The 25,898-nt window shown below is 40.8% G+C and overlaps 1 protein-coding gene and 1 pseudogene across 1 annotated transcript; both read right to left on the reverse strand.

The window, feature by feature from the left end:
* Nucleotides 1-8,601: 8,601 nt before the first annotated feature.
* LOC139024331 (uncharacterized) lies at nucleotides 8,602-10,010 on the reverse strand. Its single transcript, XM_070439033.1, has 2 exons — nucleotides 9,808-10,010; nucleotides 8,602-9,498 (listed from the first exon to the last, which is right to left on the reverse strand). The coding sequence occupies exons 1-2, from the start codon at nucleotides 9,984-9,986 to the stop codon at nucleotides 9,255-9,257; spliced, it is 423 nt and encodes a 140-aa protein (XP_070295134.1). The 5' UTR covers nucleotides 9,987-10,010; the 3' UTR covers nucleotides 8,602-9,254.
* Nucleotides 10,011-13,181: 3,171 nt separating this feature from the next.
* On the reverse strand, nucleotides 13,182-20,100 carry LOC112070565 (uncharacterized; annotated as a pseudogene).
* Between the last annotated feature and the right edge of the window lie 5,798 nt (nucleotides 20,101-25,898).

Here is a 25,898-nt window from a genome sequence, read left to right on the forward strand (position 1 = left end):
ACCAATGCTGCCATAATCCCAAAGTGGCTATAGATCCTGCTTCTTCTGCTGGTAGCCATCTTTAATCCTGCTCAACATCCAAACAACACAACCTCCTCCGTCTCTACTCTTCCCAACCAATGCTGTGTATAACCCTGGATGACTGACAGGGGGCGCTGTATTGAAGCCACCGCTCAGCCATCTTGGCACTCCTCAACTGTATACAACATTTTGGATGCATTATTTTCTACATTCGTTTTTGACACGTTTATTATATTACAGATACCTTAATTCATGCTTCTAAATTATATTATGTGAGTTAAAATAAAATAAAAATATACAAAGTAGATAGTACTAATGTTACTGTCCCCATTACAGTAACAAAATACTTAAATACATGTGATTGTGTTCTTGAAACATTTAWCTGAAATACTGTTGAATTCCATTCATTCCTATGGAGGACTGCTCCTACTGGGGAGAGCCAATATGGCCGACTGGTAGCTTCAAAGTCTCATAATYGCCAATACATAGCATCAGCGAACAAGGGGTTTATTTTATATATATATATATCATTGGTTCCAAAGTTAATTCTTCTTCAATGGGGTTTAACACAGTTGGGATCCAATAATAATGGTGCATTACGGCCACCAACCGGACTGGAGTATAAATCCATTATACTTTGTTGTACAAAAATGGGGAAAGGAAAAGATTACTCTACAAACCCCCCACCACCKCATTCCACTATTTTGAAGTACTTCTCTGCAGCTGCCACCACAATACCTATTTTCTGTGACTTACGTWCCATTCCTGCGGTACAGTTGATAACATGGCAATGAACCAGTGGAGACTCCTCAGAGGAGGAAGGGGYGGACCATGTTAAAACATTTAAAAAGTTTCCTTTTTAGATAAAACTATACTAAATATATTAACACTTCACCAAATAATTTGACTAAAACAAACTGTTTTGCAATGAAGGTCTACAGTAGACTCAACAGCACTCTGTAGGGTAGCACCATGGTGTAYCCGGAGYACAGSTAGRTTCCGTCCTCCTCTGGGTACATTGACTTCAATACAAAACCTAGGAGGCTCATGGTTCTCATCCCCTTCCATAGACTTACACAGTAATTATGACAACTTCCGGAGGACGTCCTCCAACCTATCAGAGCTCTTGCAGCATTAACTGACATGTTGTCCACCCAATCAAAGGATCAGAGAATGAATCTAMTACTGAAAGCWTWAYKTACAGCTAGCTAACACTGCAGGATATAAAATGTGGTGAGTAGTTCACTCAAAGAGAGAGAAAGACAATAGTTGAACAGTTTTGAACATATACATTTCTTAAAAAATGAAGGAGAAGCGATAGTGTCATTTTTTTCTCAGTTTCATTAACTTAGCTAGCTAGTTTAGCCTACTCAAACACACTGCTCAAACAGAGGGATGCTATGTTAGCTAGCTGGCTATGACAACCCAACACTGGAACTCTTCCAAMTCAAGGTAAGTTTTTGGTTTGACTAATTTATTGCCACCGGGGCCCGCCGGTGTAACTYCTAAACTGACTATACACTGTAATGTTACTGRATGATTGTAGCGGCTTTACTAACACATTAGTTCTATTAGCTATGTTGACTATGACGTTACTTTATCAAATATGGTGACAACGATGTAGGCTGTGTGTAACGGTTTGGCTTGGAAAGGTTTTTTCTCCTGGTCACATACAGCTGTGTTGTTCATTGAAGACCACAAATGAAGGGAAAAGGTGAGAGGAGGAGAGCGCATAGATGCGAGAAGGAATACAACTTGGCTGCTGTGAAAGTGAACTGTGTTTTCTCGTGCTCAGTGGTGTATTCATTTCGCAGATTCTGTTGAGAAACGTGTCTTAAACGGAAGCAAATAGAACGAAACGGGGATTAACATACCTGAATTTGTTCAAAAGAAACTCTCGTTTGCAACTCTTGGACTAATTATTACACCCTAGATCAGCTAGATGCAGGCAAGGGTGTGCAAGGCGGTATTGAATGTGTCACTGTCTATTACCTTAACATTTTCTCTCGACCTGTGTGCGTGCACCTACGTTGTAAACTTTCATTCATAGGCTAGGTTGTAGCAACCTCATGATGGGTATAGGGACAATTCTAGTATCATGTAGTAGCCTAAACCTATCGATGTTACATTGAACTGGGTGAATGGAATATGAATGACAGTCATCCAATATGCTGTAGTAGAAATAAGGCTGTGCTCATGGGAAAAAAAACATTAATCTTCCCTCATCATAAATAGCAGTGACTGCCACACTGTACTGGTAAAAGTCCTTCACCCATCTTCCTCCACTTTCTTCACTGCCTCAGCATATGACACCTACTGTACAACTCTGACCGTGGCAACCTCAACCTGCCTCTCTCGCACCGGACACATACCAGGGTACCGCTTCTTTCACCGATACTACACATTCCTTTGTCCCATGCCTTCCTGCAACCCAACTTTACTTATTCCCTCCTGCCTGGCAACATCACAGCTATCCTGGTCAAATCCAAGGCTAATACTCCCACCTGGTGGTTGAATGTGAGAAGACATACAAAGAAGATGCGAGTCACTTCAAATCAAATCAAATGTTATTTGTCACATACACATGGTTAGCAGATGTTAATGCGAGTGTAGCGAAATGCTTGTGCTTCTAGTTCCGACATTGCAGTAATAACCAACGAGTATCTAACCTAACAATTCCACAACTACTACCTTATACACACAGTGTAAGAGATAAAGGAATATTGTACATAAAGATATATTGAATGAGTGATGGTACAGAACGGCATAGGCAAGATGCAGTAGATGGTATCGAGTACAGTATATTACATATGAGATGAGTAATGTAGGGTATGTAAACATAAAAGTGCATAGTTTAAAGTGGCAAGTGATACATGTATTACATAAAGATGGCCAAGATGCAGTAGATGATATAGAGTACAGTACTATACATATACATTATATTAAGTGGCATTGTTTAAAGTGGCTAGTGATACATTTTGATTCAATTTCAACATTGCCATTATTTAAAGTGAGCTGGAGTTGAGTCAGTATCTTGGCAGCGGCCACTAATGTTAGTGGTGGCTGTTTAACAGTCTGATGCCTTGAGATAGAAGCTGTTTTTCAGTCTCTCGGTCCCTGCTTTGATGCACCTGTACTGACCTCGCCTTCTGGATGATAGCGGGGTGAACAGTCAGTGGCTCGGGTGGTTGTTGCGGGTGGTTGTTGTCCTTGATGATCTTTTATGCCTTCCTGTGACATCGGGTGGTGTAGGTGTCCTGGAGGGCAGGTAGTTTGCCCCAGTGATGCGTTGTGCGACTCACTACCCTCTGGAGAGCCTTACGGTTGTGGGCGGAGCAGTTGCCGTACCAGCGGTGATACAGCCTGACAGGATGCTCTCGATTGTGCATCTGTAGAAGTTTGTGAGTGCTTTTGGTGACAAGCCAATTTCTTCAGCCTCCTGAGGTTGAAGAGGCGCTGCTGCGCCTTCTTCACAACGCTGTCTGTGTGGGTGGACCAATTCAGGTTGTCCGTGATGTGTACGCCGAGGAACTTAACTTACTACCCTCTCCACTACTGTCCCGTCGATGTGGATATGGGGGTGCTCCCTCTGTGTTTCCTGAAGTCCACAATCATTCCTTTGTTTTTGTTGAGTTCGTTGAGTGTGAGGTTATTTTCCTGACACCACACTCCGAGGGCCCTCACCTCCTCCTGTAGGCCGTCTCGTTGTTGTTGGTAATCAAGCCTACCACTGTAGTGTCGTTCCCAAACTTGATGATTGAGTTGGAGGCGTGCATGGCACGCAGTCGTGGGTGAACAGGGAGTACAGGAGAGGGCTCAGAACGCACCCTGTGTGGGGCCCCAGTGTTGAGGGATCAGCGGCGTGGGGATGTTGTTACCTACTCTCACCACCTGGGTGCGGGCCCGTCAGGAAGTCCCGGGACCCAGTTTGCCACAGAGCGGGGTCGAGACCCAGGGTCTCGAGCTTGATGACGAGTTTGGAGGGTACTATGGTGTTAAATGCTGAGCTGTAGTCGATGAACAGCATTCTCACATAGGTATTCCTCTTGTCCAGATGGGTTAGGGCAGTGTGCAGTGTGGTTGTGATTGCGTCGTCTGTGGACCTATTGGGGCGGTAAGTAAATTGGAGTGTGATTGGCTTTCCCAGCTTTCCCAGCCAACATAGCAGCATAGAATAGAATAGTATTTTTTTTTATGTGTGTTTTAAAAACATGTCATCCACATTGAGTGGATTAGTAGATTATATACCGACATTACGTGCATAATGAACTTCCATGGCAGGTCATCTGACACCAAGATACTGGTGTTTATGGGGGATGAGCCTGCATTAACTTATTATTGTTATTATATTTTACCTTTATTTAACTATGCAAGTCAGTTAAGAACAAATTCTTATTTTCAATGACGGCCTTAAACTGCCTTGTTCAGGGGCAGAACGACAGATTTTTTACCTTGTCAGCTCGGGGATTCGATCTTGCAACATTTCGGTTACCAGTCCAACGCTCTAACCACTAGGCTACCTGCCGCCCCTATTATGACCATAATAGTGACCAGCCCTATAAATCTATGTGCGCAGCCTGATTGACAAACACAAATAGGGAAGTGTTACCTTCCAGCAGCGTCATTGGCTAAATCAAAACAAAAATACAAAAAAAAAGCACCAGAAGGAAATGGGTTAGATGAGATTACACCGGTATTGTCATCATCACATACATCAGTTGTGTAACATCAAGATGTGACAACAGAAAAAGACTACTGAATCATTGCTATAAATTTCATTAGCTATGTCATTGTATCTATGAAAGCTCCTCTATTTCCAAGGATATAGTCAGGGCTAAAGCACATAGCCTGACAACTTTAATTTATTTGTTTTTATGTCTCTTTTAGTTAAGGGGCGGCAGGGTGGCCTAGTGGTTAGAGCGTTGGACTAGTAACCGAAAYGTTGAAAGATTGAATCCCTGAGCTGACAAGGTAAAAATCTGGCATTCTACCCCTGAACAAGGCAGTTAACCCACTGTTCCTAGGCCGTCATTGTAAAATAAGAATTTGTTCTTAACTGACTAGGGCTAGGGCCCAGAAATGTCCGGGAACTTGCAGGTGCCTTGGTGGAAGAGTGTGGTAACATCTCACAGCAAGAACTGGCAAATCTGGTGCAGTCCATGAGGAGATGCACTGCAGTACTTAATGCAGCTGGTGGCCACACCAGATACTGACTGTTACTTTTGATTTTGACCCCCCCCCTTTGTTCAGGGACACATTAATCCATTTCTGTTAGTTACATGTCTGTGGTACTTGTTCAGTTTATGTCTCAGTTGTTGAATCTTATTATGTTCATACAAATATTTACACATGTTAAGTTTGCTGAAAATAAATGCAGTTGACCGTGAGAGGACATTTCTTTTTTTGCTGAATTTATATATATATATATATATACGTTGCTCGCTCTCATATTCTTATATTTTTTTGCTGGGTTGTTATGCGTGTATTGTTTTTTATTGCTAGGCATCACTGCACTGTTGGAGCTAGAAACACAAGCATTTAGCCAGGTATTACTGTTGGAGCTAGGAACACAAGGATTTAGTTAGGTATTACTGTTGGAGCTAGGAACACAAGCATTTAGCTTGGTATTACTGTTGGAGCTAGAAACACAAGCATTTAGCTAGGTATTACTGCACTGTTGGAGCTAGAAACACAAGCATTTAGTTAGGTATTACTGTTGGAGCTAGAAACACAAGCATTTAGCTAGGTATTCTGTTTGAGCTAGGACACAAGCATTTAGTTAGGTAATTACTGTTGGAGCTAGGAAACAAGCATTTAGTTAGGTATTACTGTTGGCTAGAAACACAAGCATTTAGTTAGGTATTACTGTTGGAGCTAGGAACACAAGCATATTAGCTAGATATTACTGTTGGAGCTAGGACACAAGCATTTAGCTAGGTATTACTGCACTGTTGGAGCTAGAACACAAGCATTTAGTTAGGTATTACTGCCTTGTTGGAGCTAGGAACACAAGCATTTATTAGGTATTAACTGTTTGGAGCTAGAACACCAGCATTTAGCTAGGTATTACTGTTGGAGCTAGAACACAAGCATTTGCTAGATATTACTGTTGGAGCTAGGACACAAGCATTTAGCTAGGTATTACTGCACTGTTGGAGCTAGGACACAAGCATTTAGTTAGGTATTACTGCACTGTTGGAGCTAGGACACAAGCATTTAGTTAGGTATTACTGTTGGAGCTAGAAACACAAGCATTAGCTAGGTATTACTGTTGGAGCTAGGAACACAAGCATTTAGTTAGGTATTACTGTTGAGGCTAGGAAACAAGCATTTAGCTAGGTATTACTGTTGGAGCTAGAACACAAGCATTTAGTTAGGTATTACTGCACTGTTGGAGCTAGAACACAGCATTTAGTTGGTATTACTGTTGGAGCTAGAAACACCAAGCTTTAGCTAGGTATTACTGTTGGAGCTAGGAACACAAGCATTAGTAGGTATTACTGTTGGAGCTAGAAACACAAGCATTTAGTTAGGTATTACTGCACTGTTGGAGCTAGAAACACAGCATTTAGTTAGGTATTACTGTTGGAGCTAGAAACACAAGCATTTAGTTAGGTATTACTGTTGGAGCTAGGAACACAAGCATTTAGCTAGGTATTACTGTACTGTTGGAGCTAGAAAACACAGCATTTAGTTAGGTATTACTGTTGGAGCTAGGAACACAGCATTTAGCTAGGTATCAAATCAAGCTTTACTTGTCACAAGTGCGCCTAAATACAACAAGTGTAGACTTTACCGTGAAATGCTTACTAACAAGCCCTTAACCAACAGTGCAGTTCATGAAGAAGAAAAAGTAGACTAAAATAAAAAGTATAATAAAAAGTAACACAATAAGAATAACGAGGCTATATACAGGGGGCACCGGTACCGAGTCAGTGTGCGGGCGGGTACAGGCTAGTTGAAGTATTCTGTACATGTAGGTGCGGGCCGAAGTGACTCTGCATAGGTAACAAACAAAGCAAGTAGCAGAAGTGTACAAAACTCTGGAGTCTCTGACAATTTTATGGGCTTTCCTCTGACACCGCCTATTATATAGGTCCTGGATGGCAGGGAGCTTGGCACCAGTGATGTACTGGGCGTTTGCACTACCCTCTGTAGCGCCTTGCGGTCAGATGTCGAGTGGTTGCTTGCCATACCAGGCGGTGATGCAACCAGTCAGGATGCTCTCGATGGTGCAGCTGTAGAACCTTTTGAGGATCTGGGGACCCATGCCAAATCTTTTCAGTCTCCTGAGGGGGAAAAGTTTTTTCGTGCCCTCTTCACAACTGTCTTGGTGTGTTTGGACATGATAGTTCGTTGGTGATGTGGACACCAAGGAAACTTGAAACTCTCGACCCGCTCCACTACAGCCCTGTTGTTGTTGTTAATGGGGGCCTGTTCGGCCCTCCTTTTCCTTTAGTCCACGATCAGCTCCTTTGTCTTGCTCAGTTGAGGGAGAGGTTGTTGTCCTTGCACCACACTGCCAGTTCTCTGACCTCCCTATAGGCTGTCTCATCGCTGTCGGTGGTCAGCAAACTTAATGATGGTGTTGGATCGTGTTTGGCCACTGCACTGTTGGAGCTAGAACCACAAGCATTAGACCCATATCACTGCCTGTTGGAGCTAGAAACACAAGCATTTAGCCAGGTATCACTGCACTGTTGGAGCTAGAAACACAAGCATTTAGCCAGGTATCACTGCACCGTTGGAGCTAGGAACACAAGCATTTAGCTGGGTATTACTGTTGGAGCTAGAAACACAAGCATTTAGCCAGGTATTACTGCACAGTTGGAGCTAGAAACACAAGCATTTCACTGCACCTGCAATATCATCTGCAAATCTCTGTACGCAACCAATAAACTTTGATTTGATTTTAAGATACCAAAGGGTCTTGTGGGTCATGCTTAGGTTCATTTGGTTCAGTAACTTCATACTCAACAAGGTCGGACAAGTTTTTGTGCATCTGGGTATTTCAAAAAAAAATTTTTTTTTTTTTTAAAGACAAAATTTAAGACTTTTATTAAATAAATCAGTACATAACTTTTAAGAGCAGATATTCAAAATGCAAAATAAGAGTAATGTAATGATTACATTTCATCAGATGTAGTATGTAGTTGTTAAAACATTAAATAAACAACATCTAATGTACCCTGGTTGACCATATTAACGCAACAGATTATCAGTAGAACGTATACAACAGATCTGCTACCACTGTTTGGGTTCTGTCCAAAATGCTACCCTTTTCCCTATATAGTGCACTGTCCATAGGGCTGTGGTCAAAAGTAGTGCACTATGTAGGGAATAGGGTGCCATAGGGCTCTAGTCAAAAGTAGTGCACTATGTAGGGAATAGGGTGCCGTAGGGCTCTGGTCAAAAGTAGTGCACTATGTAGGGAATAGGGTGCAATTTAGGATGTGGGCGTCTTAATCCACACGGGAATGTTTGTCAATGCTTTGCTGAATACTAGCCCATATTACTCTGTCGGAGTGGGAGTTAACACTGACACTATTGCTATATAAAGGTTGTTACTGGATCAATAAATCAATCAAATGTGTTTTTATAAAGCCCTTTTTTCTTTTTACATCAGCAGTTGTCACAAAGTGCTTTTTACAGATACCCAGCCTCAAACCCTCAATGAACAAACAATGCAGAAGCAGAAGCAGAGTGAATATATTGGACCTTGGGATATCTCATACAGTGTTCTGTACGCACCCGACTTGATCAAATGCATATCCAATAACTGATTTAGTTGGCCTGGCAACAATGGAACCAATGGGATAGTCCCAAAGGTGAAAAAACTCTGGCACGATTATTTGGCGTGTGCATTTGAGTTCTGACACACGTGGGGCTTTGTTTAGACAGAGAGACCAATTCGGATCTTTCTACCGGCTAATCTTTTGACCAATCATATCCGCTCTGAAAAATAATCTGATGTGTAAAAAGACGAGGAATTATTGTATTAAAATATCATTCAGTCTGTTTACAATCATGGAACCATTATGAAACACACACCAGAGAAAGCATCATGGAGATTAAAACAGAGAGTTAAAACTATTTTTTAGTTTTTGTCGAAAAGTCTAAATCCTGTAAATTCGAGGTATCATAATAATAATTAACTGAAGAAGAAAAAATATGTAAACAAGAGGAATTACGGCACATCATGAATGAATAATGTATTGTGTTAGTCGTTTCGTTCAGCAGTCACAGACCTGGCCTATGAACTTGCTGTACTCCTGTTTGATGCAGCTGTACACTGTTTTGTAGAAGTGCCTGTCTGTCGCCATGAGATCGGTGACTATCTCTGTGTGGTCCATTTTAGGCATGAGGTACAGGGACACCTTGATTGACAGGGACGTGAGCAGCTCAGAGAACTTCTGGGAAGATTCCACCGGAACAATGATGTCGGTGGTCCCGTGGAGTAAGCAGAAAGGTGGCACTCTGTAGAATTGAACAAATTWTGAGTTGGTAGTTGACGCACACACAGAATAGTAGTAGAGGTGCTGACTACCAGACTAGCCCTGTAGAACTGAACAGGAATGAAAGACAACCGGTTATTTCTCTCAAATCAATCAATCCAATGCAACAACAACAACAAAAAATTGAATAATAAATGATATTTCCTGAGTTTGCGTTGACCTATTTGTTCTTGTCCTGTGTATTTATTGGGTTAGGYTCGTCGGGAAACCTTAGCTACCGTATCGGTTTTATCGTCAATGTCTGTATAGTATTGCAGCATCTTCGTCCTACCTTTTCAGTTGTGCCTCGCTGAATTTCTTCAGTAGGTGTGTTGGTGAGTAATAAGGGAAGTTCTCCACTCCGTTCATGGCTTTGTGCATCGTAGAGACATACTCCACAGCTCTCATCTGTTCGTGTTCGTAGTGGTCCACGATGTTGTACACTCCACTCAAACCTGAACAGAGAACCATGCCGGAGATGGGGGGGGGGAAATCAAGATATTCGAAGGAACTTTTTTCTTAAATCTAAATTCAATGTAATACAACACAACTTCCTGTTTTTCATTTGATCATGGAATAAAGCCTGAGCTTAAGGACAAGAAACTCTAATCAATGCGGAGACAAATGTTGAGCTGTCTGATTGTCGAAGACAATATCTATAAACCACGTATTGACCTGTAACTCTATAAACCACGTATTGACCTGTAACTCTATAAACCACGTATTGACCTGTAACTATAAACCACGTATTGACCTGTAACTTATTAAACCACCTATTGACCTGTAACTATAAACGCACGTATTGGACCTGTTAACTCTATAAACCACGTATTGACCTGTAACTTATAAACCACGTATTGACCTGTAACTTATAAACCACGGTATTGACCTGTAACTCTATAACCACGTATCTGACCTGTAACTGTATAAAACCACGTATTACCTGTAACTCTATAAACCACGTATTGACCTGTAACTCTATAAACCACCGTATTGACCTGTAACTCTATAAACCAACGTATTGACCTGTAACTATAAACCACGTATTGACCTGTAACTAATAAACCACGTATTGACCTGTAACTATAAACCCACGTATTGACCTGTAACTCTATAAACCACGTATTGACCTGTAACTCTATAAACCACGTATTGACCTGTAACCTATAAACCACGGTATTGACCTGTAAACTATTAAACCAACGTATTGACCTGTAACTCTATAAAACCACGTATTGACCTGTAACTCTATAAACCACCGTATTGACTGTAACTCTTATAAACCAACGTATTGACCTGTAACTATAAACGATCCACGTATTGACCTGTAACTCTATAAACCACGTATTGACCTGTACTCTGTAAACCATCGTATTGACCTGTAAACTGTAAACCCACGTATTGACCTGTAAACTAATAAACCCACGTATTGACCTGTAACTCTATAAACCACGTATTGACCTGTAACTCTATAAACCACGTATTGACCTGTAACTATAAACACGTATTGACCTGTAACTATAAACCACGTATTGACCTGTAACTCTATAAACCATATTGACCTGTAACTCTATATAAACCACGTATTGACCTGTAACTATAAACCACGTATTGACCTGTAACTCTATAAACCACGTATTGACCTGTAACTATAACCACGTATTGACCTGTAACTCTATAAACCACAGTATTGACTTGTAACTCTATAAACCACGTATTGACCTGTAACTCTATAAACCACGTATTGACCTGTAACTATAAACCACGTATTGACCTGTAACTCTATACCACGTATTGACCTGTAACTTAAACCACGTATTGACCTGTAACTCTATAAACCACGTATTGACCTGTAACTCTATAAACACGTATTGACCTGTAACTCTATAAACCACGTATTGACCTGTAACTCTATAAACCACGTATTGACCTGTAACTATAAACCACGTATTGACCTGTAACTCTATAAACCACGTATTGACCTGTAACTCTATAAACCACGTATTGACCTGTAACTCTATAAACCACGTATTGACCTGTAACTCTATAAACCACGTATTGACCTGTAAACTCTTATAACCACGTATTGACCTGTAACTCTATAAACCACGTATTGACCTGTAATCTAATAAACCACGTATTGACCTGTAACTTATAAACCGCCGTATTGACCTGTAAATTTATAAACCACGTATTGACCCTGTAACTGTATAACCACGTATTGACCTGTAACTCTAATAAACACGTATTGACCTGTAACTATAAACCACGTATTGACCTGTAACTATAAACCACGTATTGACCTGTAACTCTATAAACCACGTATTGACCTGTAACTCTATAAACCACGTATTGATCTGTAACTCTATAAACCACGTATTGACCTGTAACTCCTGTAAACCACGTATTGACCTGTAACTCTGTAAACCAACGTATTGACCTGTAACTCTTAAACCACGTATTGACCTGTAACTATAAAACCACGTATTGACCTGTAACTATAACCGTAGACCTGTAACTTAAACACGTATTGACCTGTAACTATAAACCACGTATTGACCTGTAACTCTATAAACCACGTATTGACCTGTAACTCATAACCAGTATACCTGTAACTCATAACCACGTATTGACCTGTAACTGTATAAACCAGTTGACTGTATATATAACACGTATTGACCTGTAACTCTATAAACCACGTATTGACCTGTAACTCTATAAACCACGTATTGACCTGTAACTCTATAAACCACGTATTGACCTGTAACCTCTATAAACCACGTATTGACCTGTAACTCTATAACCACGTATTGACCTGTAACTCATAAGCCACGTTATTGACCTTAACTCTATAAACCACGTATTGACCTGGTAACTCTATAAACCACGTATTGACCTGTAACTATAAGCCACGTATTGACCTGTAACTCTATAAACCACGTATTGACCTGTAACTCTATAAACCACGTATTGACCTGTAACTCCATTAAGCCACGTATTGACCTGTAACTCTATAAACCACGTATGACCTGTAACTATAAACCACGTATTGACCTGTAACTGTATAAAACCACCGTATTGACCTGTAACTCTATAAACCACGTATTGACCTGTAACTCATAAGCCACGTATTGACCTGTAACTCTATAAACCATGTATTGAACCTGTAAACTATAAACCACGTATTGACCTGTAACTGTATAAACACGTATTGACCTGTAACTCTATAAACCACGTATTGACCTGTAACTAATAAACCACGTATTGACCTGTAACTCTATAAACCACGAATTGACCTGTAACTCTATAAACCACGTATTGACCTGTAACTACTCTATAAACCACGTATTGACCTGTAAACTATAAACCCGTATTGACCTGTAACTCTATAAACACGTATTGACCTGTAACTCTATAAACCACATATTGACCTGTAACTCTATAAACCACATATTGACCTGTAACTCTATAAACCACGTATTGACCTGTAACTCTATAAACACGTATTGACCTGTAACTCTATAAACCACGTATTGACCTCTGTAACTCTATAAACCACGTATTGACCTGTAACTTTTATAAACCACATATTGACCTGTAACTATAAACCACGTATTGACCTGTAACTCATCTGATTGCCATGTATCTCTGTCTGCTTCTTGGCTTCTATAAAGAGCTCTCTCGTCCCTCGACCATGAACAGCACGGTTAGAGCTGCTAGGTGAGCCCCAGCAGAGTGGGCCGATTAACACAATGTTATCCTGAAAAGACAACATAGTGATATCAATACCTGTTATCTGTTTATTACCATTTTATAACGAACAATTAACCGTTTATGAACGACTAACACAATGTTATTCTGCACGTTGACAACAAGCACAGGGGGTGAATATCAACCAATGTGTTATAAGTGCTTACTACACATTCGTATATATGCACTAATAATGTAGTATTTACGATCTATAACTATAAGCCCTTTATAAAACATATATAGGGACTATTAACAGAATGTTATCCTGCACAAAGAGAAAACAAGCACAGGAGCGTTACTATCAACACTGCATTTATGAAACAGTCTTCAGTAAAGGGCGAATAACAAAAAACTTCCACTAAAGTCACATTTTTCATTTATTATCCAATTGATATCAATGCAAGACTAAGTGACAATTATAATCAAGAAGAAGTGAGGATTATAATTAATCGAAGTGAGGATTATAATTAAGTCGAAGTGAGGATTATAATTAGTCGAAGTGAGGATTATAATTAAGTAGAAGTGAGGATTATAATTAAGAAGAGGTGGGATTATAATTAAGTCGAAGTGAGGATTATAATTAAGTCGAAGTGAGGATTATAATTAAGGTCGAAGGAAGGATTATAATTAAGTAGAAGTGAGGATTATAATCTAGAAGAAGGAGGATTATAATCTAGAAGAATGAGGATTATTAATCTAAAGAAGTGAGGATTATAATCTAGAAGAAGTGAGGATTGGCCCCTATTGATATCAACCAATGTGTTATAACTGTAGACCTGAACTTCAACCACTGTATGCATCACTTTTTATTTTATTTTATTTATTTCACCTTTATTTAACCAGGTAGCCAGTTGAGAACAAGTTCTCATTTACAACTGCGACCTGGCCAAGATAAAGCAAGCAGTGCGACAACATACAACACAGAGTTACACATGGAATAAACAAACGTACAGTCGATACACAAATAGAAAATCTGTAGACAATGTGTGCAAATGGAGTTAAGGAGGTAAAGGCAATAAATAGGCCAATAGTAGCGAAGTAATTACAATTTAGCAAATTTAACACTTACTTTGTCAAAGTTGAATTTATGGCCGCTGTCCCTCGCCCAAATGAGACAGTCCGCAATATCTTGAACCATACACAAAACATTACCCTGAGAGAAGATTAGGGTCAAATGCAATGTGTACGCTCACTCACTGAATACAACAGGGACTGCAATCTTTCTGGTCTATTGTATCTGTCCCTATGCAAAAATAAATAAATATATATATATATATATATATATATATATATATATATATATATATATACAGTGGGGAGAACAAGTATTTGATACACGCCGAATTTTGGCAGATTTTCCCTACTTACAAAGCATGTAGAGGTCTGTAATTTTTATCATAGGTACACTTCAAACTGTGAGAGACGGAATCTAAAACAAAAATCCAGAAAAATCACATTGGTATGATTTTTAAGTAATTAATTTGCATTTTATTGCATGACATAAGTATTTTTTGATCACCTACCACCAGTAAGAATTCCGGCTCTAACAGACCTGTTAGTTTTTCTTTAAGAAGCCCTCCTGTTCTTCCACTCATTACCTGTATTACTGCACCTGTTTGAACTCGTTACCTGTATAAAAGACACCTGTCCACACGCTCAATCAAACAGACTCCAACCTCTCCACAATGGCCAAGACCAGAGAGCTGTGTAGGACATCAGGGATAAAATTGTAGACCTGCACAAGGCTGGGATGGGCTACGGGACAATAGGCAAGCAGCTTGGTGAGAAGGCAACAACTGTTGGCGGCAAATTATTAGAAAATGGAAAGAAGTTCAAGATGACGGTCAATCACCCTCGTCTGGGCTCCATGCAAGATATCACCTCGGGGGATCAATGATCATGAGGAAGGTGAGGATCAGCCCAGAACTACACGGCCAGGACCTGGTCAATGACCTGAAGAGAGCTGGGACCACAGTCTCAAAGAAAACCATTAGTAACACACTACGCCGTCATGGATTAAAATCCTGCAGCGCACGCAAGGTCCCCCTGCTCAACCAGCGCATGTAACAGGCCCGTCTGAAGTTTGCCAATGACCATCTGGATGATCCAGAGGAGGAATGGGAGAAGGTTATGTGGTCTGATGAGAGCAAAAATATAACTTTTTGGTCTAAACTCCACTCGCTGTGTTTGGAGGAAGAAGACGGATGAGTACAACCCAAGAACCCATCCCAAACGTGAAGCATGGAGGTGGAAACATCATTCTTTGGGCTGCTTTTCTGCAAAGGGGACAGGACGACTGCACCGTATTGAGGGGAGGATGGATGGGGCCATGTATCGCGAGATCTTGGCCAACAACCTCCTTCCCTCAGTAAGAGCATTGAAGATGGGTCGTGGCTGGGTCTTCCCAGCATGACAACGACCGAAACACACAGCCAGGGCAACTAAGGAGTGGCTCGTAAGAAGCATCTCAAGGTCCTGGAGTGGTCTAGCCAGTCTCCAGACCTGAATCCAATAGAAAAATCTTTGGAGGGAGCTGAAATTCCGTATTGCCAGCGACAGCCCCGAAACCTGAAGGATCTGGAGAAGGTCTGTAGGGAGGAGTGGGCCAAAATCCCTGCTGCTAGTGTGTGCAAAACCTGGTCCAAGAACTACAGGAAACGTATGATCTCTTAATTGCAAACACCAAGGTTTCCTGTCAAATATTAAGTTCTGCTTTTCTGATGTATCAAATACTTATGTCATGCAATAAAATGGCAAAGGAAATTACTTAAAAATCATACATGTGATTTTCTGGATTTTTGTTTTAGATTCCGTCTCTCACAAGTTGAAAGTGTACCCTATGATAAAAATTACGACCTCTACAGCTTTGTAAGTAGGAAAACCTGCAAAATCGCAGTGTATCAAATACTTGTTCTCCCCACGTGTATTATATATAAAAAAAATACAAAATTAAACTAGTAAAAGGTACATTTTCTAAAGAATATTTGTGTGCTTGCTGCAGCTGTTTTTTTTATGGTAGTGGAGGAGTCTTACCTTTGGATAGGTGCAATAGTCGGGGCAGATCACCGTTGCGCTGAGCTCCTTAGCCATCTGCATGGCCAGTAGACAGTATATGGACCTCTCCCCTGAACCCCAGGCTCCTCCGTATATAAACACTACCACAGGCACCGGTCCACGGCCTGGCTGGCCCACCGTGGGAGGATAATACAAATCCAGCTTGTTACTACGACGCCCAAACGTGATGCCCTTTAGGAGGAGGAGGAGGAGGAGGAGGAGGAGGAGGAGAAGAGCGCGTGCAGTGAGCTTTCACATTCATTTATAATGAGGTACAGTACATAATGGTTTTGTAAAATATTTCAAAGAAATGCACTAATAATCAGCTATACACAGTCAGGGTGATGATGACTATTTTCCTCTGCTCATACAAGACTAATAAAGGCCTAGTTCACTAATATTATATATTTTTTTTAAAGTAATATACAGTACCAGACAAAAGTTTGGACACACCTACTCATTCAAGGGTTTTTCTTTCTTTATTTTTACTGTTTTCTACATTGTAGGATAATAGTGAAGACATCAAAACTATGAAATAACACATATGGAATCATGTAGAAAGAATGCCAAGTTTGTGCTAAGCTGTCATCAAGGTAAAGGGTGGCTACTTTGAAGAATTTCAAATAATACATATATTTTAATTTGTTTAAAAAAAAATGTGGTTACTACATGATTCCATATGTGTTATGTCATAGATTTGATGTCTTCACTATTATTCTACAATGTAGAAAATAGTTTTTAAAAAATAAGAAAAACCCTTGAATGAGTAGGTGTGTCCAAACTTTTGTCTGAGACTGTATACATATTTATTTATTTAATTTCCATTTATCAGTTTGTGCTTCAGCACCCTACTTCCCACGGCTATGGAAAAGACAGCAGCCCAAGACCAGCAGATGTTGGAAAACTGGGACAAAACTTACCTTTTTCATAATGATTGGGTTTCTAGGTGGCCTTTTATAATGATTGGGGTTTCTACATTACCTTTTCATAATGATTGGGGTTTATACATTACCTTTTCATAATGATTAGGGTTTTCTAACATTACCTTTTCATAGTGGTTGGGGTTTCTACATTACCTTTTCATAATGATTAGGGTTTTCTACATTACCTTTTCATAGTGATTGGAGTTTTCTACATTACCTTTTCATAATGCTTGTGGTTTTCTACATTCTTGTACCAGGACTTCCACTGGAAATAAGAGTTTTCCATACTGGAAGTATTTCAGCATCTCCAGCACAGCTCTAGTCAGACAGTATATCCGCCTGGGGAGAGGACACACACACACACACACACAACACACACACACACACACACCACACACACAAACACCCATGTACATCTCAGAACGATAAACAAATATGAGTCCTGCTTGCCAGACTCATGGCGTGGGAAGAGACTATACAAATCAGAACCTCATAACAATGTGTATGTCCCAAATGGCACCCTATTCCCTATATAGTGCACTACTTTTGACGAGGCCCATAGGGTTCTGGTGCTCTATGTAGGGAATAGGGTGTCATTCAGGGGACACACACATATAAACAGTGAAGATAATAGTAGTGCTGGAATGTTAAATTACCTTGGCTTCAGAGCTCAATGTACTTTTTATAGCCCGGCTTGTTAGGCCAGCCATACATCCACTGGGCACGAGAGAGATGGAGTAGGGATGCCCACTAACAGGCCCTGCAGCCATGGGTAGAGACATGCTGTACTTCAGTCCAATCCTAGAGAACAACACACGAGAGAGAAAGGAGGGAGAGAGGCACAGAGAGGAGAGACAGAGAGAGGAGAGAGGGGGAGAGACACAGAGCGAGAGACAGAGAAGGAGAGAGAGAGACACATAGCGAGAGACAGAGGGAGGAGAGAGGGAGCGACAGAGAAGGAGAGAGAGGGAGAGAGCGAGAGGGAGAGAAGGAGAGAGAGAGAGACACATAGCGAGAGACAAGGGAGGAGAGAGGAGAGCGACAGAGAGGGAGAGAGAGAGAGACAGAGGGGGGTTAGTAATCATTGTTGCATAATAATATGCCAGTTCGTGGCTCCCGAGTGGCGCAGCGGTCTGAGGCACTGCATCTCCGTGCAAGAGGCGTCACTACAGTCCCTGGTTTGAATCCAGGCTGTATCACATCCGGCCGTGATTGGGAGTCCCATAGGGCGGCCCACAATTGGCCCAGCGTCGTCAGGGTTTGGCCGTGGTAGGCCGTCATTGTAAAATAAGAATTTGTCTTAACTGACTTAGTCTAGTTAAATAAAGGTTAAATAAATACAAAAAAAATGATCAAGATAAGCTATTGAATGGCACTGTTAAGTAAAACATGCTGAGTGCTTTCACATGTTAATGAAGAGTTAGCAAACTGCTGAAAATAGTCATGTACAGTATTGAATGGCACTGGTATAACACGTGAACATGTTATTTGCGTGTACTCACATATTTTAGTGATCCAAGTTGAGAGCTGTATCTGCGGGACTGTTTCCTGTAGAGGAAGGCAAAGCAGGACAGACAATGTTAGACTATTAAACCAACGGCTCCATAGATGATTCAAATAACCAAGTTCCAGACCTAGGACCATGATTAGTTAATTCTTTGAGCAGGTGTCTTAGTGCCAGGGTGGAACAAAAAGCTGGCTGCTCCACAGTAAGCAGAGGGAGACTGGAAAAGTACTGTTTGAGGTTCTACTATGCAATGAGTTCTGAAGTTCCAAAATTCCAAATTCCAAATTCCAAATTCCACTATGATCGGTTATCTGTCATCGGTCAAGATGCCCTGAACCAGAGCCAACCTAGCTGAAGCATGGGAAAACTTGTTTTGGATGATTTCTGGTATTTTATCAAAATAAATAAATCGCAGCACGTCTTAGGACTCATTCAGCAGTATTTACCTGATTTAAGTACAATACCATTGGAAATTCTATTGAAAGTTCAATTTATATTGCTAAAACTTAAGTTGAAAATAGATGCTGTCCTGCTGTCATGTTGACAACAGATATTTTGATAAATGTCAAAACACAGTTTTAAGGTGACCCAATCAATAACCAATATGTAGAACCCGTTTGTGATATATTGAAAACATACAAAAATGTCCATCTACACATACACATACAATTTACAACAATGAACTCCTTGTGAAACAGCTGTGAAAACCAACCTGGAAATATTTCAGATTGAAATATAATCAACTTTGATCTTTTCTTGGTACAGTTCTGTCATTCATTTATTTTCACATATTTTTTTTGTACACTCACATGGCAATCAGACTGAAATACTGAATTCTGGTGTGTGGAATAGAGAGGAGGTGGGTGATGTGTGGGTGGGTGGTTCTGCCTGTCACTTGTTCTCAACAGGCAGCCAGTCTCAGAAGGGGAACTTGAAGAGGGAGACTGCAGTGTCCAGGCACTGCTATTCTCTTTGTTCTGAGTGTTTGCAGTGCTAGTGTTTTTAGTTAATCTGTGTATCTCACATACAGTATTATGTGCCCAGGATGATAGAGCTAGAACACTTTCTAGCAACAGCCTTAGCAACGGAAGCTAGAACTCATCCAATCCCATTGTGACACAGAGGGGGGGCACTATTTGGCAGGGGGACACTATTTGGCAGAGGGACACTATTTGGCATCTACACATTTTGCCATTGGGCGTAGATAAAATGTCCTGCAATTCTACACATTTTCCCATTAACCTATGCCATGTTAATGATATCTGAGAGTGACTAATAAAATCAACGGYGGCCCCCTGGAGGTCAGAGCCACTGGGAACGTGTCCTGCATGCCCGGTCGGTATTCAGCCATGATTACTACACGTTTAGATAACTGGCTAGACTAACTTACCATTCTAGGAATTGTTAGCTTGACATGTGCTAATTGAGTGACTGTCAYTGACTGACAACAACAAAAAACTAGAGAAAAACTGCTGATTCACAACTACATTTTTTAACTTGCACCATGTTTATTCTGCTATTCTAACACACAACAGTGTGAGACACAAAGTTATGTCCTGGACTGTTCCCTAGCAACAGTGTGACACAAAGTTTTGTCCTGGACTGTTCCCTAGCGACCGGGGGCCCTAAGCGATCGCTTATGCCTGGAGCCAGCCCTGCTGCCTTCACGGAAAAGTTCATAAACCACTTGATCTATTACTTAAACGAATCACCGTGTAACATAGSATATCAACAGTGACAACGGTTGGCTGCTATTTAAGTGATAGTTTGACTGTCAAATCAATGTATTTGTGTGTGTTACAAACGCCTTTTATAGAGAGATCCCCATTCTAAAGTGATTATCCAAGTCCTGGGCTCCCCAAGCATGTGATCAAATCAACGGTACACAACCAAATATATAGATTTTTTTTTACAAGCAATTAATATTATGTCATCGTGATGACTGTACACTTTTATACTAACGTCACCAACCCCAGGTCAAAAGGACGTGTAATTCCACAAAATGTTATGGGGTGAAAATGCAAGCTTGTATAAGGCAGTAACACAAACTGTCCACATTAGGGGGGGGGGGGAAACGCAATATAGGCCTACGTAAAGGGATAAACGCCGACGTTCTGTACATTTAACCTTGGAAATAATGGACGCCGCAGCAGGATGAGGCGGAGCCAAAATAATTCAACACGATAGTATATACTGAGTACACTAAACACTAGGAACACCTTGCTGATATTGAGTTGCAACCGGAACAGAACAGCCTCAATTCGTCGTGGGGCAGGGACTCTACAKMGTGTCGAAAGCGTTCCACAGGGATACTGGCCCYTGTTGACTCCAATGCTTCCGACAGTTGTGTCAAGTTGYCTGGATGTCCTTTGGGTGGTGGACCATTCTTGATACACACGGGGAAAACTGTTGAGCGTGAAAAACATTTGAAATAGAAAGGAATGGAGTAGTGGGCAGTCTGGGAGTCTTTTTGTTGGATTGACAGCCAACGAAAGATGGTAAATACAGTCTGTGTCTGATGATTTTAGAATTATTTTTGTTTAATTTAATTACATTTTAGATTTTTTTWTTTATTATACAAAATTATCAACAATTTACATCCTTACATCATTACATGTCTAACAAAACAAAACACAGGTAAAACTAGAAAATACTGAATACAATACAAATTCAAGTGCAATTGTATTCACTCAGGAAAAAAATCTCATTATAATGATTAACGAAGATGTTATTCACTATGGATAATGTCTTAAAGASAAGATGATTAAATTCAATCAAAAAAAAATATGTATTTTGGTTTAGAATTATGGAATTTTTGTTTGTGTATAAAGTATTTGGCAACAAGAATAAAAAAAATCACAATCATTTCAATGGTCTTGTTATCATTGCAATAGTAACATGTTAAATCTTTCATGTCAAAAAACATGGGTAGTGGTCAAAAAGTGTCTGCGTCCGATGAACGCCACATTGTAGCACGCAGTACTGACGCTAGACCAGACATGCGGAWATTAGCTTCGTTCGCAGCTGCTATTACTGCGACCTCTACTGTAAAGTCGACGTAACTGCATGATTTTACTAATCCGCGATGGATATGCAGTTTAACACAATACTGSAGCCAACTACAATGTTTTATTCAGAAGATATCAGCTATTCTCTCCCTTATGTTGCTGRACAACTAACTGACCGAATAGTGGCGCATATTAATGAATACAGTAGCCTACCAGACAACATGTAAGTCTGTGTTATGCACCGTTAGAAATATCAATACCGTTAGAAATGTCCTTCTAGAAACAACTTACCGTTTAGACGGGGTATTGTACTAGGCCCACAATGTGTCTTCTTAGGCCTATTGGTGTAGGAATAGCAAGGGGGTGGTGTTTGTCAAACGTCAAACTAAGGTAAGAAAATAGTGTCGTTTTGAATCTCCAAATGACCGACTTCATTGATCATCTATCAAGGCAGGAAAGCGTCTCAAAACAGAACGAAAAATGTTCCCAAATASGTCACAATTAAACTCGTATTTGTCCTAATTATTTCGCTATCCGAAGTATTATCTTGTCATTACAGGTTTCGGAAAGGAACAGGTTTTTTTCTCCATCATCATAATTGCAGATTTTATAACAACAGGATCCCGGTGTTAGGGTATTCGATGTCCGCRGTACGCCACATTATTCGTTCCCATTGGTTATTATTCCTAGAAGGCAGGACTACTAGTTACTGTACTTTGAGTTTTGATTGGCTGGGTTAGTTGTCATTCTGCACACTGTTTTATTTCAGAATTTTTATTTAATTTTTTATAGGTATTCAATATTCGCGTGTGCAATACATCATCGATTTATGAAAATTTGCGTTAGGACCGGATTAATTATGAAGTAGATTCATTATTTTGGCAGTTATCTGTAGTATAGTGTGATGGAGTCATGGTTAAGAGGTGTAGGGTGATGGAGTCATGGTTATAGATGTGTAGGGTGATGGAGTCATGGTTATAGAGGTTGTAGGGTGATGGAGTCATGGTTATAGAGGTGTAGTGTGATGGAGTCATGGTTATAGAGGTGTAGGTGTGATGGAGTCATGGTTATAGAGGTGTAGGGTGATGGAGTCATGGTTATAGAGATGTAATGTGATGGAGACATGTTATAGAGGTGTAGGGTGATGGAGTCATGGTTATAGAGCTTGTATGGTGATGGAGTCATGGTTATAGATGTTAGTGGTGATGAGTCATGGTTATAGAGTGGTAGGGTGATGGAGTCATGGTTATAGAGGAGTAAGTGTAGGATGGAGTCATGGTTATAGAGGTGGTAGGTGATGGAGTCATGGTTATAGAGGTGTAGGGTGATGGAGTTTCATGGTTATAGAGGTGTAGGGTGATGGAGTCATGGTTATAAGAAGTGTAGGGTGATGGAGTCATGGTTATAGAGGTGTAGGGTGATGGAGTCATGGTTATAGGATGTGTAGGGTGATGGAGTCATGGTTATAGATGTGTAGGGTGAGTGGAGTCATGGTTAAGATGTATAGGGTGATGGAGTCATGGTTATAGAGGTGTAGGGTGATGGAGTCATGGTTATAAGATGTATAAGGTGATGGAGTCATGGTTATAGAGGTGTATGGTGATGGAGTCATGGTTATAGAGGTGTAGTGGTGATGGAGTCGTGGTTATAGAGGTGTAGGGTGATGGAGTCATGGTTATAGGGTGTAGTGATGGAGTCATGGTTATAGAGGTGTAGGTGATGATCATGGTTATAGAGGTGTATGGTGATGGAGTCATGGTATAAGAGGGTAGGGTGATGAGTCATGGTTATAGAGTGAGGGTGATGGAGTCATGTATAGAGGTGTAGGTGATGGATCATGGTTAAGATGTATAGGGTGATGGAGTCATGGTTATAGAGGTGTATGGGATAGTCATGGTTATAGAGGTGTAGGGTGATGGAATCATGGTTATAGATGTATAGGGTGATGGAGTCAGGTTATAGAGGTGTATGTGATGGAGTCATGGTTATAGAGGTGTAGGGTGATGGAGTATGGTTATAGAGGTGTAGGGTGTATGGAGTCATGGTTATAGAGGTGTAGGGTGATGGAGTCATGGTTATAGAGGTGTAGTGTGATGGAGGTCATGGTTATAGGAGTGTAGGGTGATGGAGTCATGGTTATAGAGGTGTAGGGTGATGAGATCATGGTTATAGAGGTGTAGGGTGATGGATCATGTTATAGAGGGTAGTGTGATGGAGTCATGGTTATAGAGGTGTAGTGTGATGGAGTCTGGTTATAGAGGTGTAGGTGATGGAGTCATGGTTATAGAGGGTGTAGGGTGATGGAGTCATGGTTATAGATGTGTTAGTGTTGATGGAGTCATGGTTATAGAGGTGTAGGGTGATGGAGTCATGGTTAATAGAGTGGTAGTGGTATGGAGTCATGTTATAGAGATGTATGAGGTGTTGAGTAGGGTGATGGAGTCATGAGGTATAGAGGTGTAGGGTGATGGAGTCATGTTATAGAGGTGTAGGTGATGGAGTCATGGTTATAGAGGTGTAGGGTGATGGAGTCATGGTTATAGGGTTGTAGGGTGATGGAGTCATGGTTATAGAGGTGTAGTGTGATGGAGTCATGGTTATAGATGTGTAGTGTGATGGAGTCATGGTTATAGAGGTGTAGGGTGATGGAGTCATGGTTATAGAGGTGTAGGTGATGGAGTCGTGGTTATAGAGGTGTAGGGTGATGGAGTCATGTTATAGAGGTGTAGGTGATGGAGTCATGGTATAAGAGGTGTAGGGTGATGGAGTCATGGTTATAGAGTGTGGTGAGGGATATGGAGTCATGGTTATAAGAGGTGTAGGCTGATGGAGTCAGTTTTAGAGGTGTAGTGTAATAGGAGTCATGTTATAGAGGTGTAGGGGATGAGTCATGGTTATAGAGGGTGTAGGGTGATGGAGTCATGGTTTAATAGAGTAGTAGGGTGAAGGAGGTCATGTTATACAGAGTGTAGGGTGATGGAGTCATGGTTATAGAGGTGTAGGGTGATGGAGTCATGGTTATAGAGGTGTAGGTGATGGAGTCATGTTATAGAGGTGTAGGGTGATGAGTCATGGTTATAGAGGTGTAAGGGTGATGGAGTATGGAGTCATGTTATAGAGGTGTAGTGTGATGGAGTCATGGTTATAGAGGTGTAGGTGATGGAGTCATGGTTATAGAGGTGTAGGGTGATGGAGTCATGGTTATAGAGGTAGATAGGGTGATGGGAGTCATGGTTATAGAGTAGTAGGGTGAAGGAGTCATGTTATATAGAGGGTGGGTGATGGAGTCATGGTTATAGAGGTGTAGGGTGATGGAGTCATGGTTATAGGGAGTGAGTTAGGTGATGGAGTCATGTTATAGAGTAGTAGGTGAAGGAGTCATGTTATAGAGGTGTTAGGGTGATGGAGTCATGGTATTAGAGGTGTAGGGTGAATGGAGTCATGGTTAATAGAGGTGTAGGGTGATGGAGTCATGGTTATAGAGGTGTAGGGTGATGGAGTCATGGTTATAGAGGTGTAGTTTGGCAGGTAGCCTCGGGGTAAAAAGCTTTGGGACAGTAACCGAAAGGTCGCTGTTTTAAATCCCTGTGGTGCAAATCCCCGAGCCGATTAGGTGAAACATCTGTCCGTGTCCTTGAGCAAGGCACTTAACCCTAATTGCTCTTGTAAATTGTTCTGGATAAGAGCATCTGATACATAGGAATATAATAGGTTCTTATGAGTTAGCCCTAATCTTATATTGTCAGTGCAATCCCTCCGTTTAACCCATACCCTTACCCTGATAACCATAACCCATACCCTTACCCTAATAACCATAACCATAACCCATACCCTTACCCTGATAACCATAACCCATACCCTTACCCTATTAACCATAACCCATACCCTTACCCTATTAACCATAACCCATACCCTTACCCTATTAACCATAACCCAAACCCTTACCCTGATAACCATAACCCATACCCTTACCCTAATAACCATAACCCATACCCTTACCCTAATAACCATAACCCATACCTAATATTTTACCGTACCTTATTAACCATTTCAACTTCAATGGGGTAGAGACTTCCCAAGGATACAAGATAGAACGGAACAATCTTTCATGGGCTAGCTAATCTAAAATAATTTTTTTAAT

The sequence above is a fragment of the Salvelinus sp. IW2-2015 genome, unplaced genomic scaffold (assembly GCF_002910315.2).
Source record: "Salvelinus sp. IW2-2015 unplaced genomic scaffold, ASM291031v2 Un_scaffold1368, whole genome shotgun sequence".
NCBI classification, from domain to species: Eukaryota; Metazoa; Chordata; class Actinopteri; order Salmoniformes; family Salmonidae; genus Salvelinus; species Salvelinus sp. IW2-2015.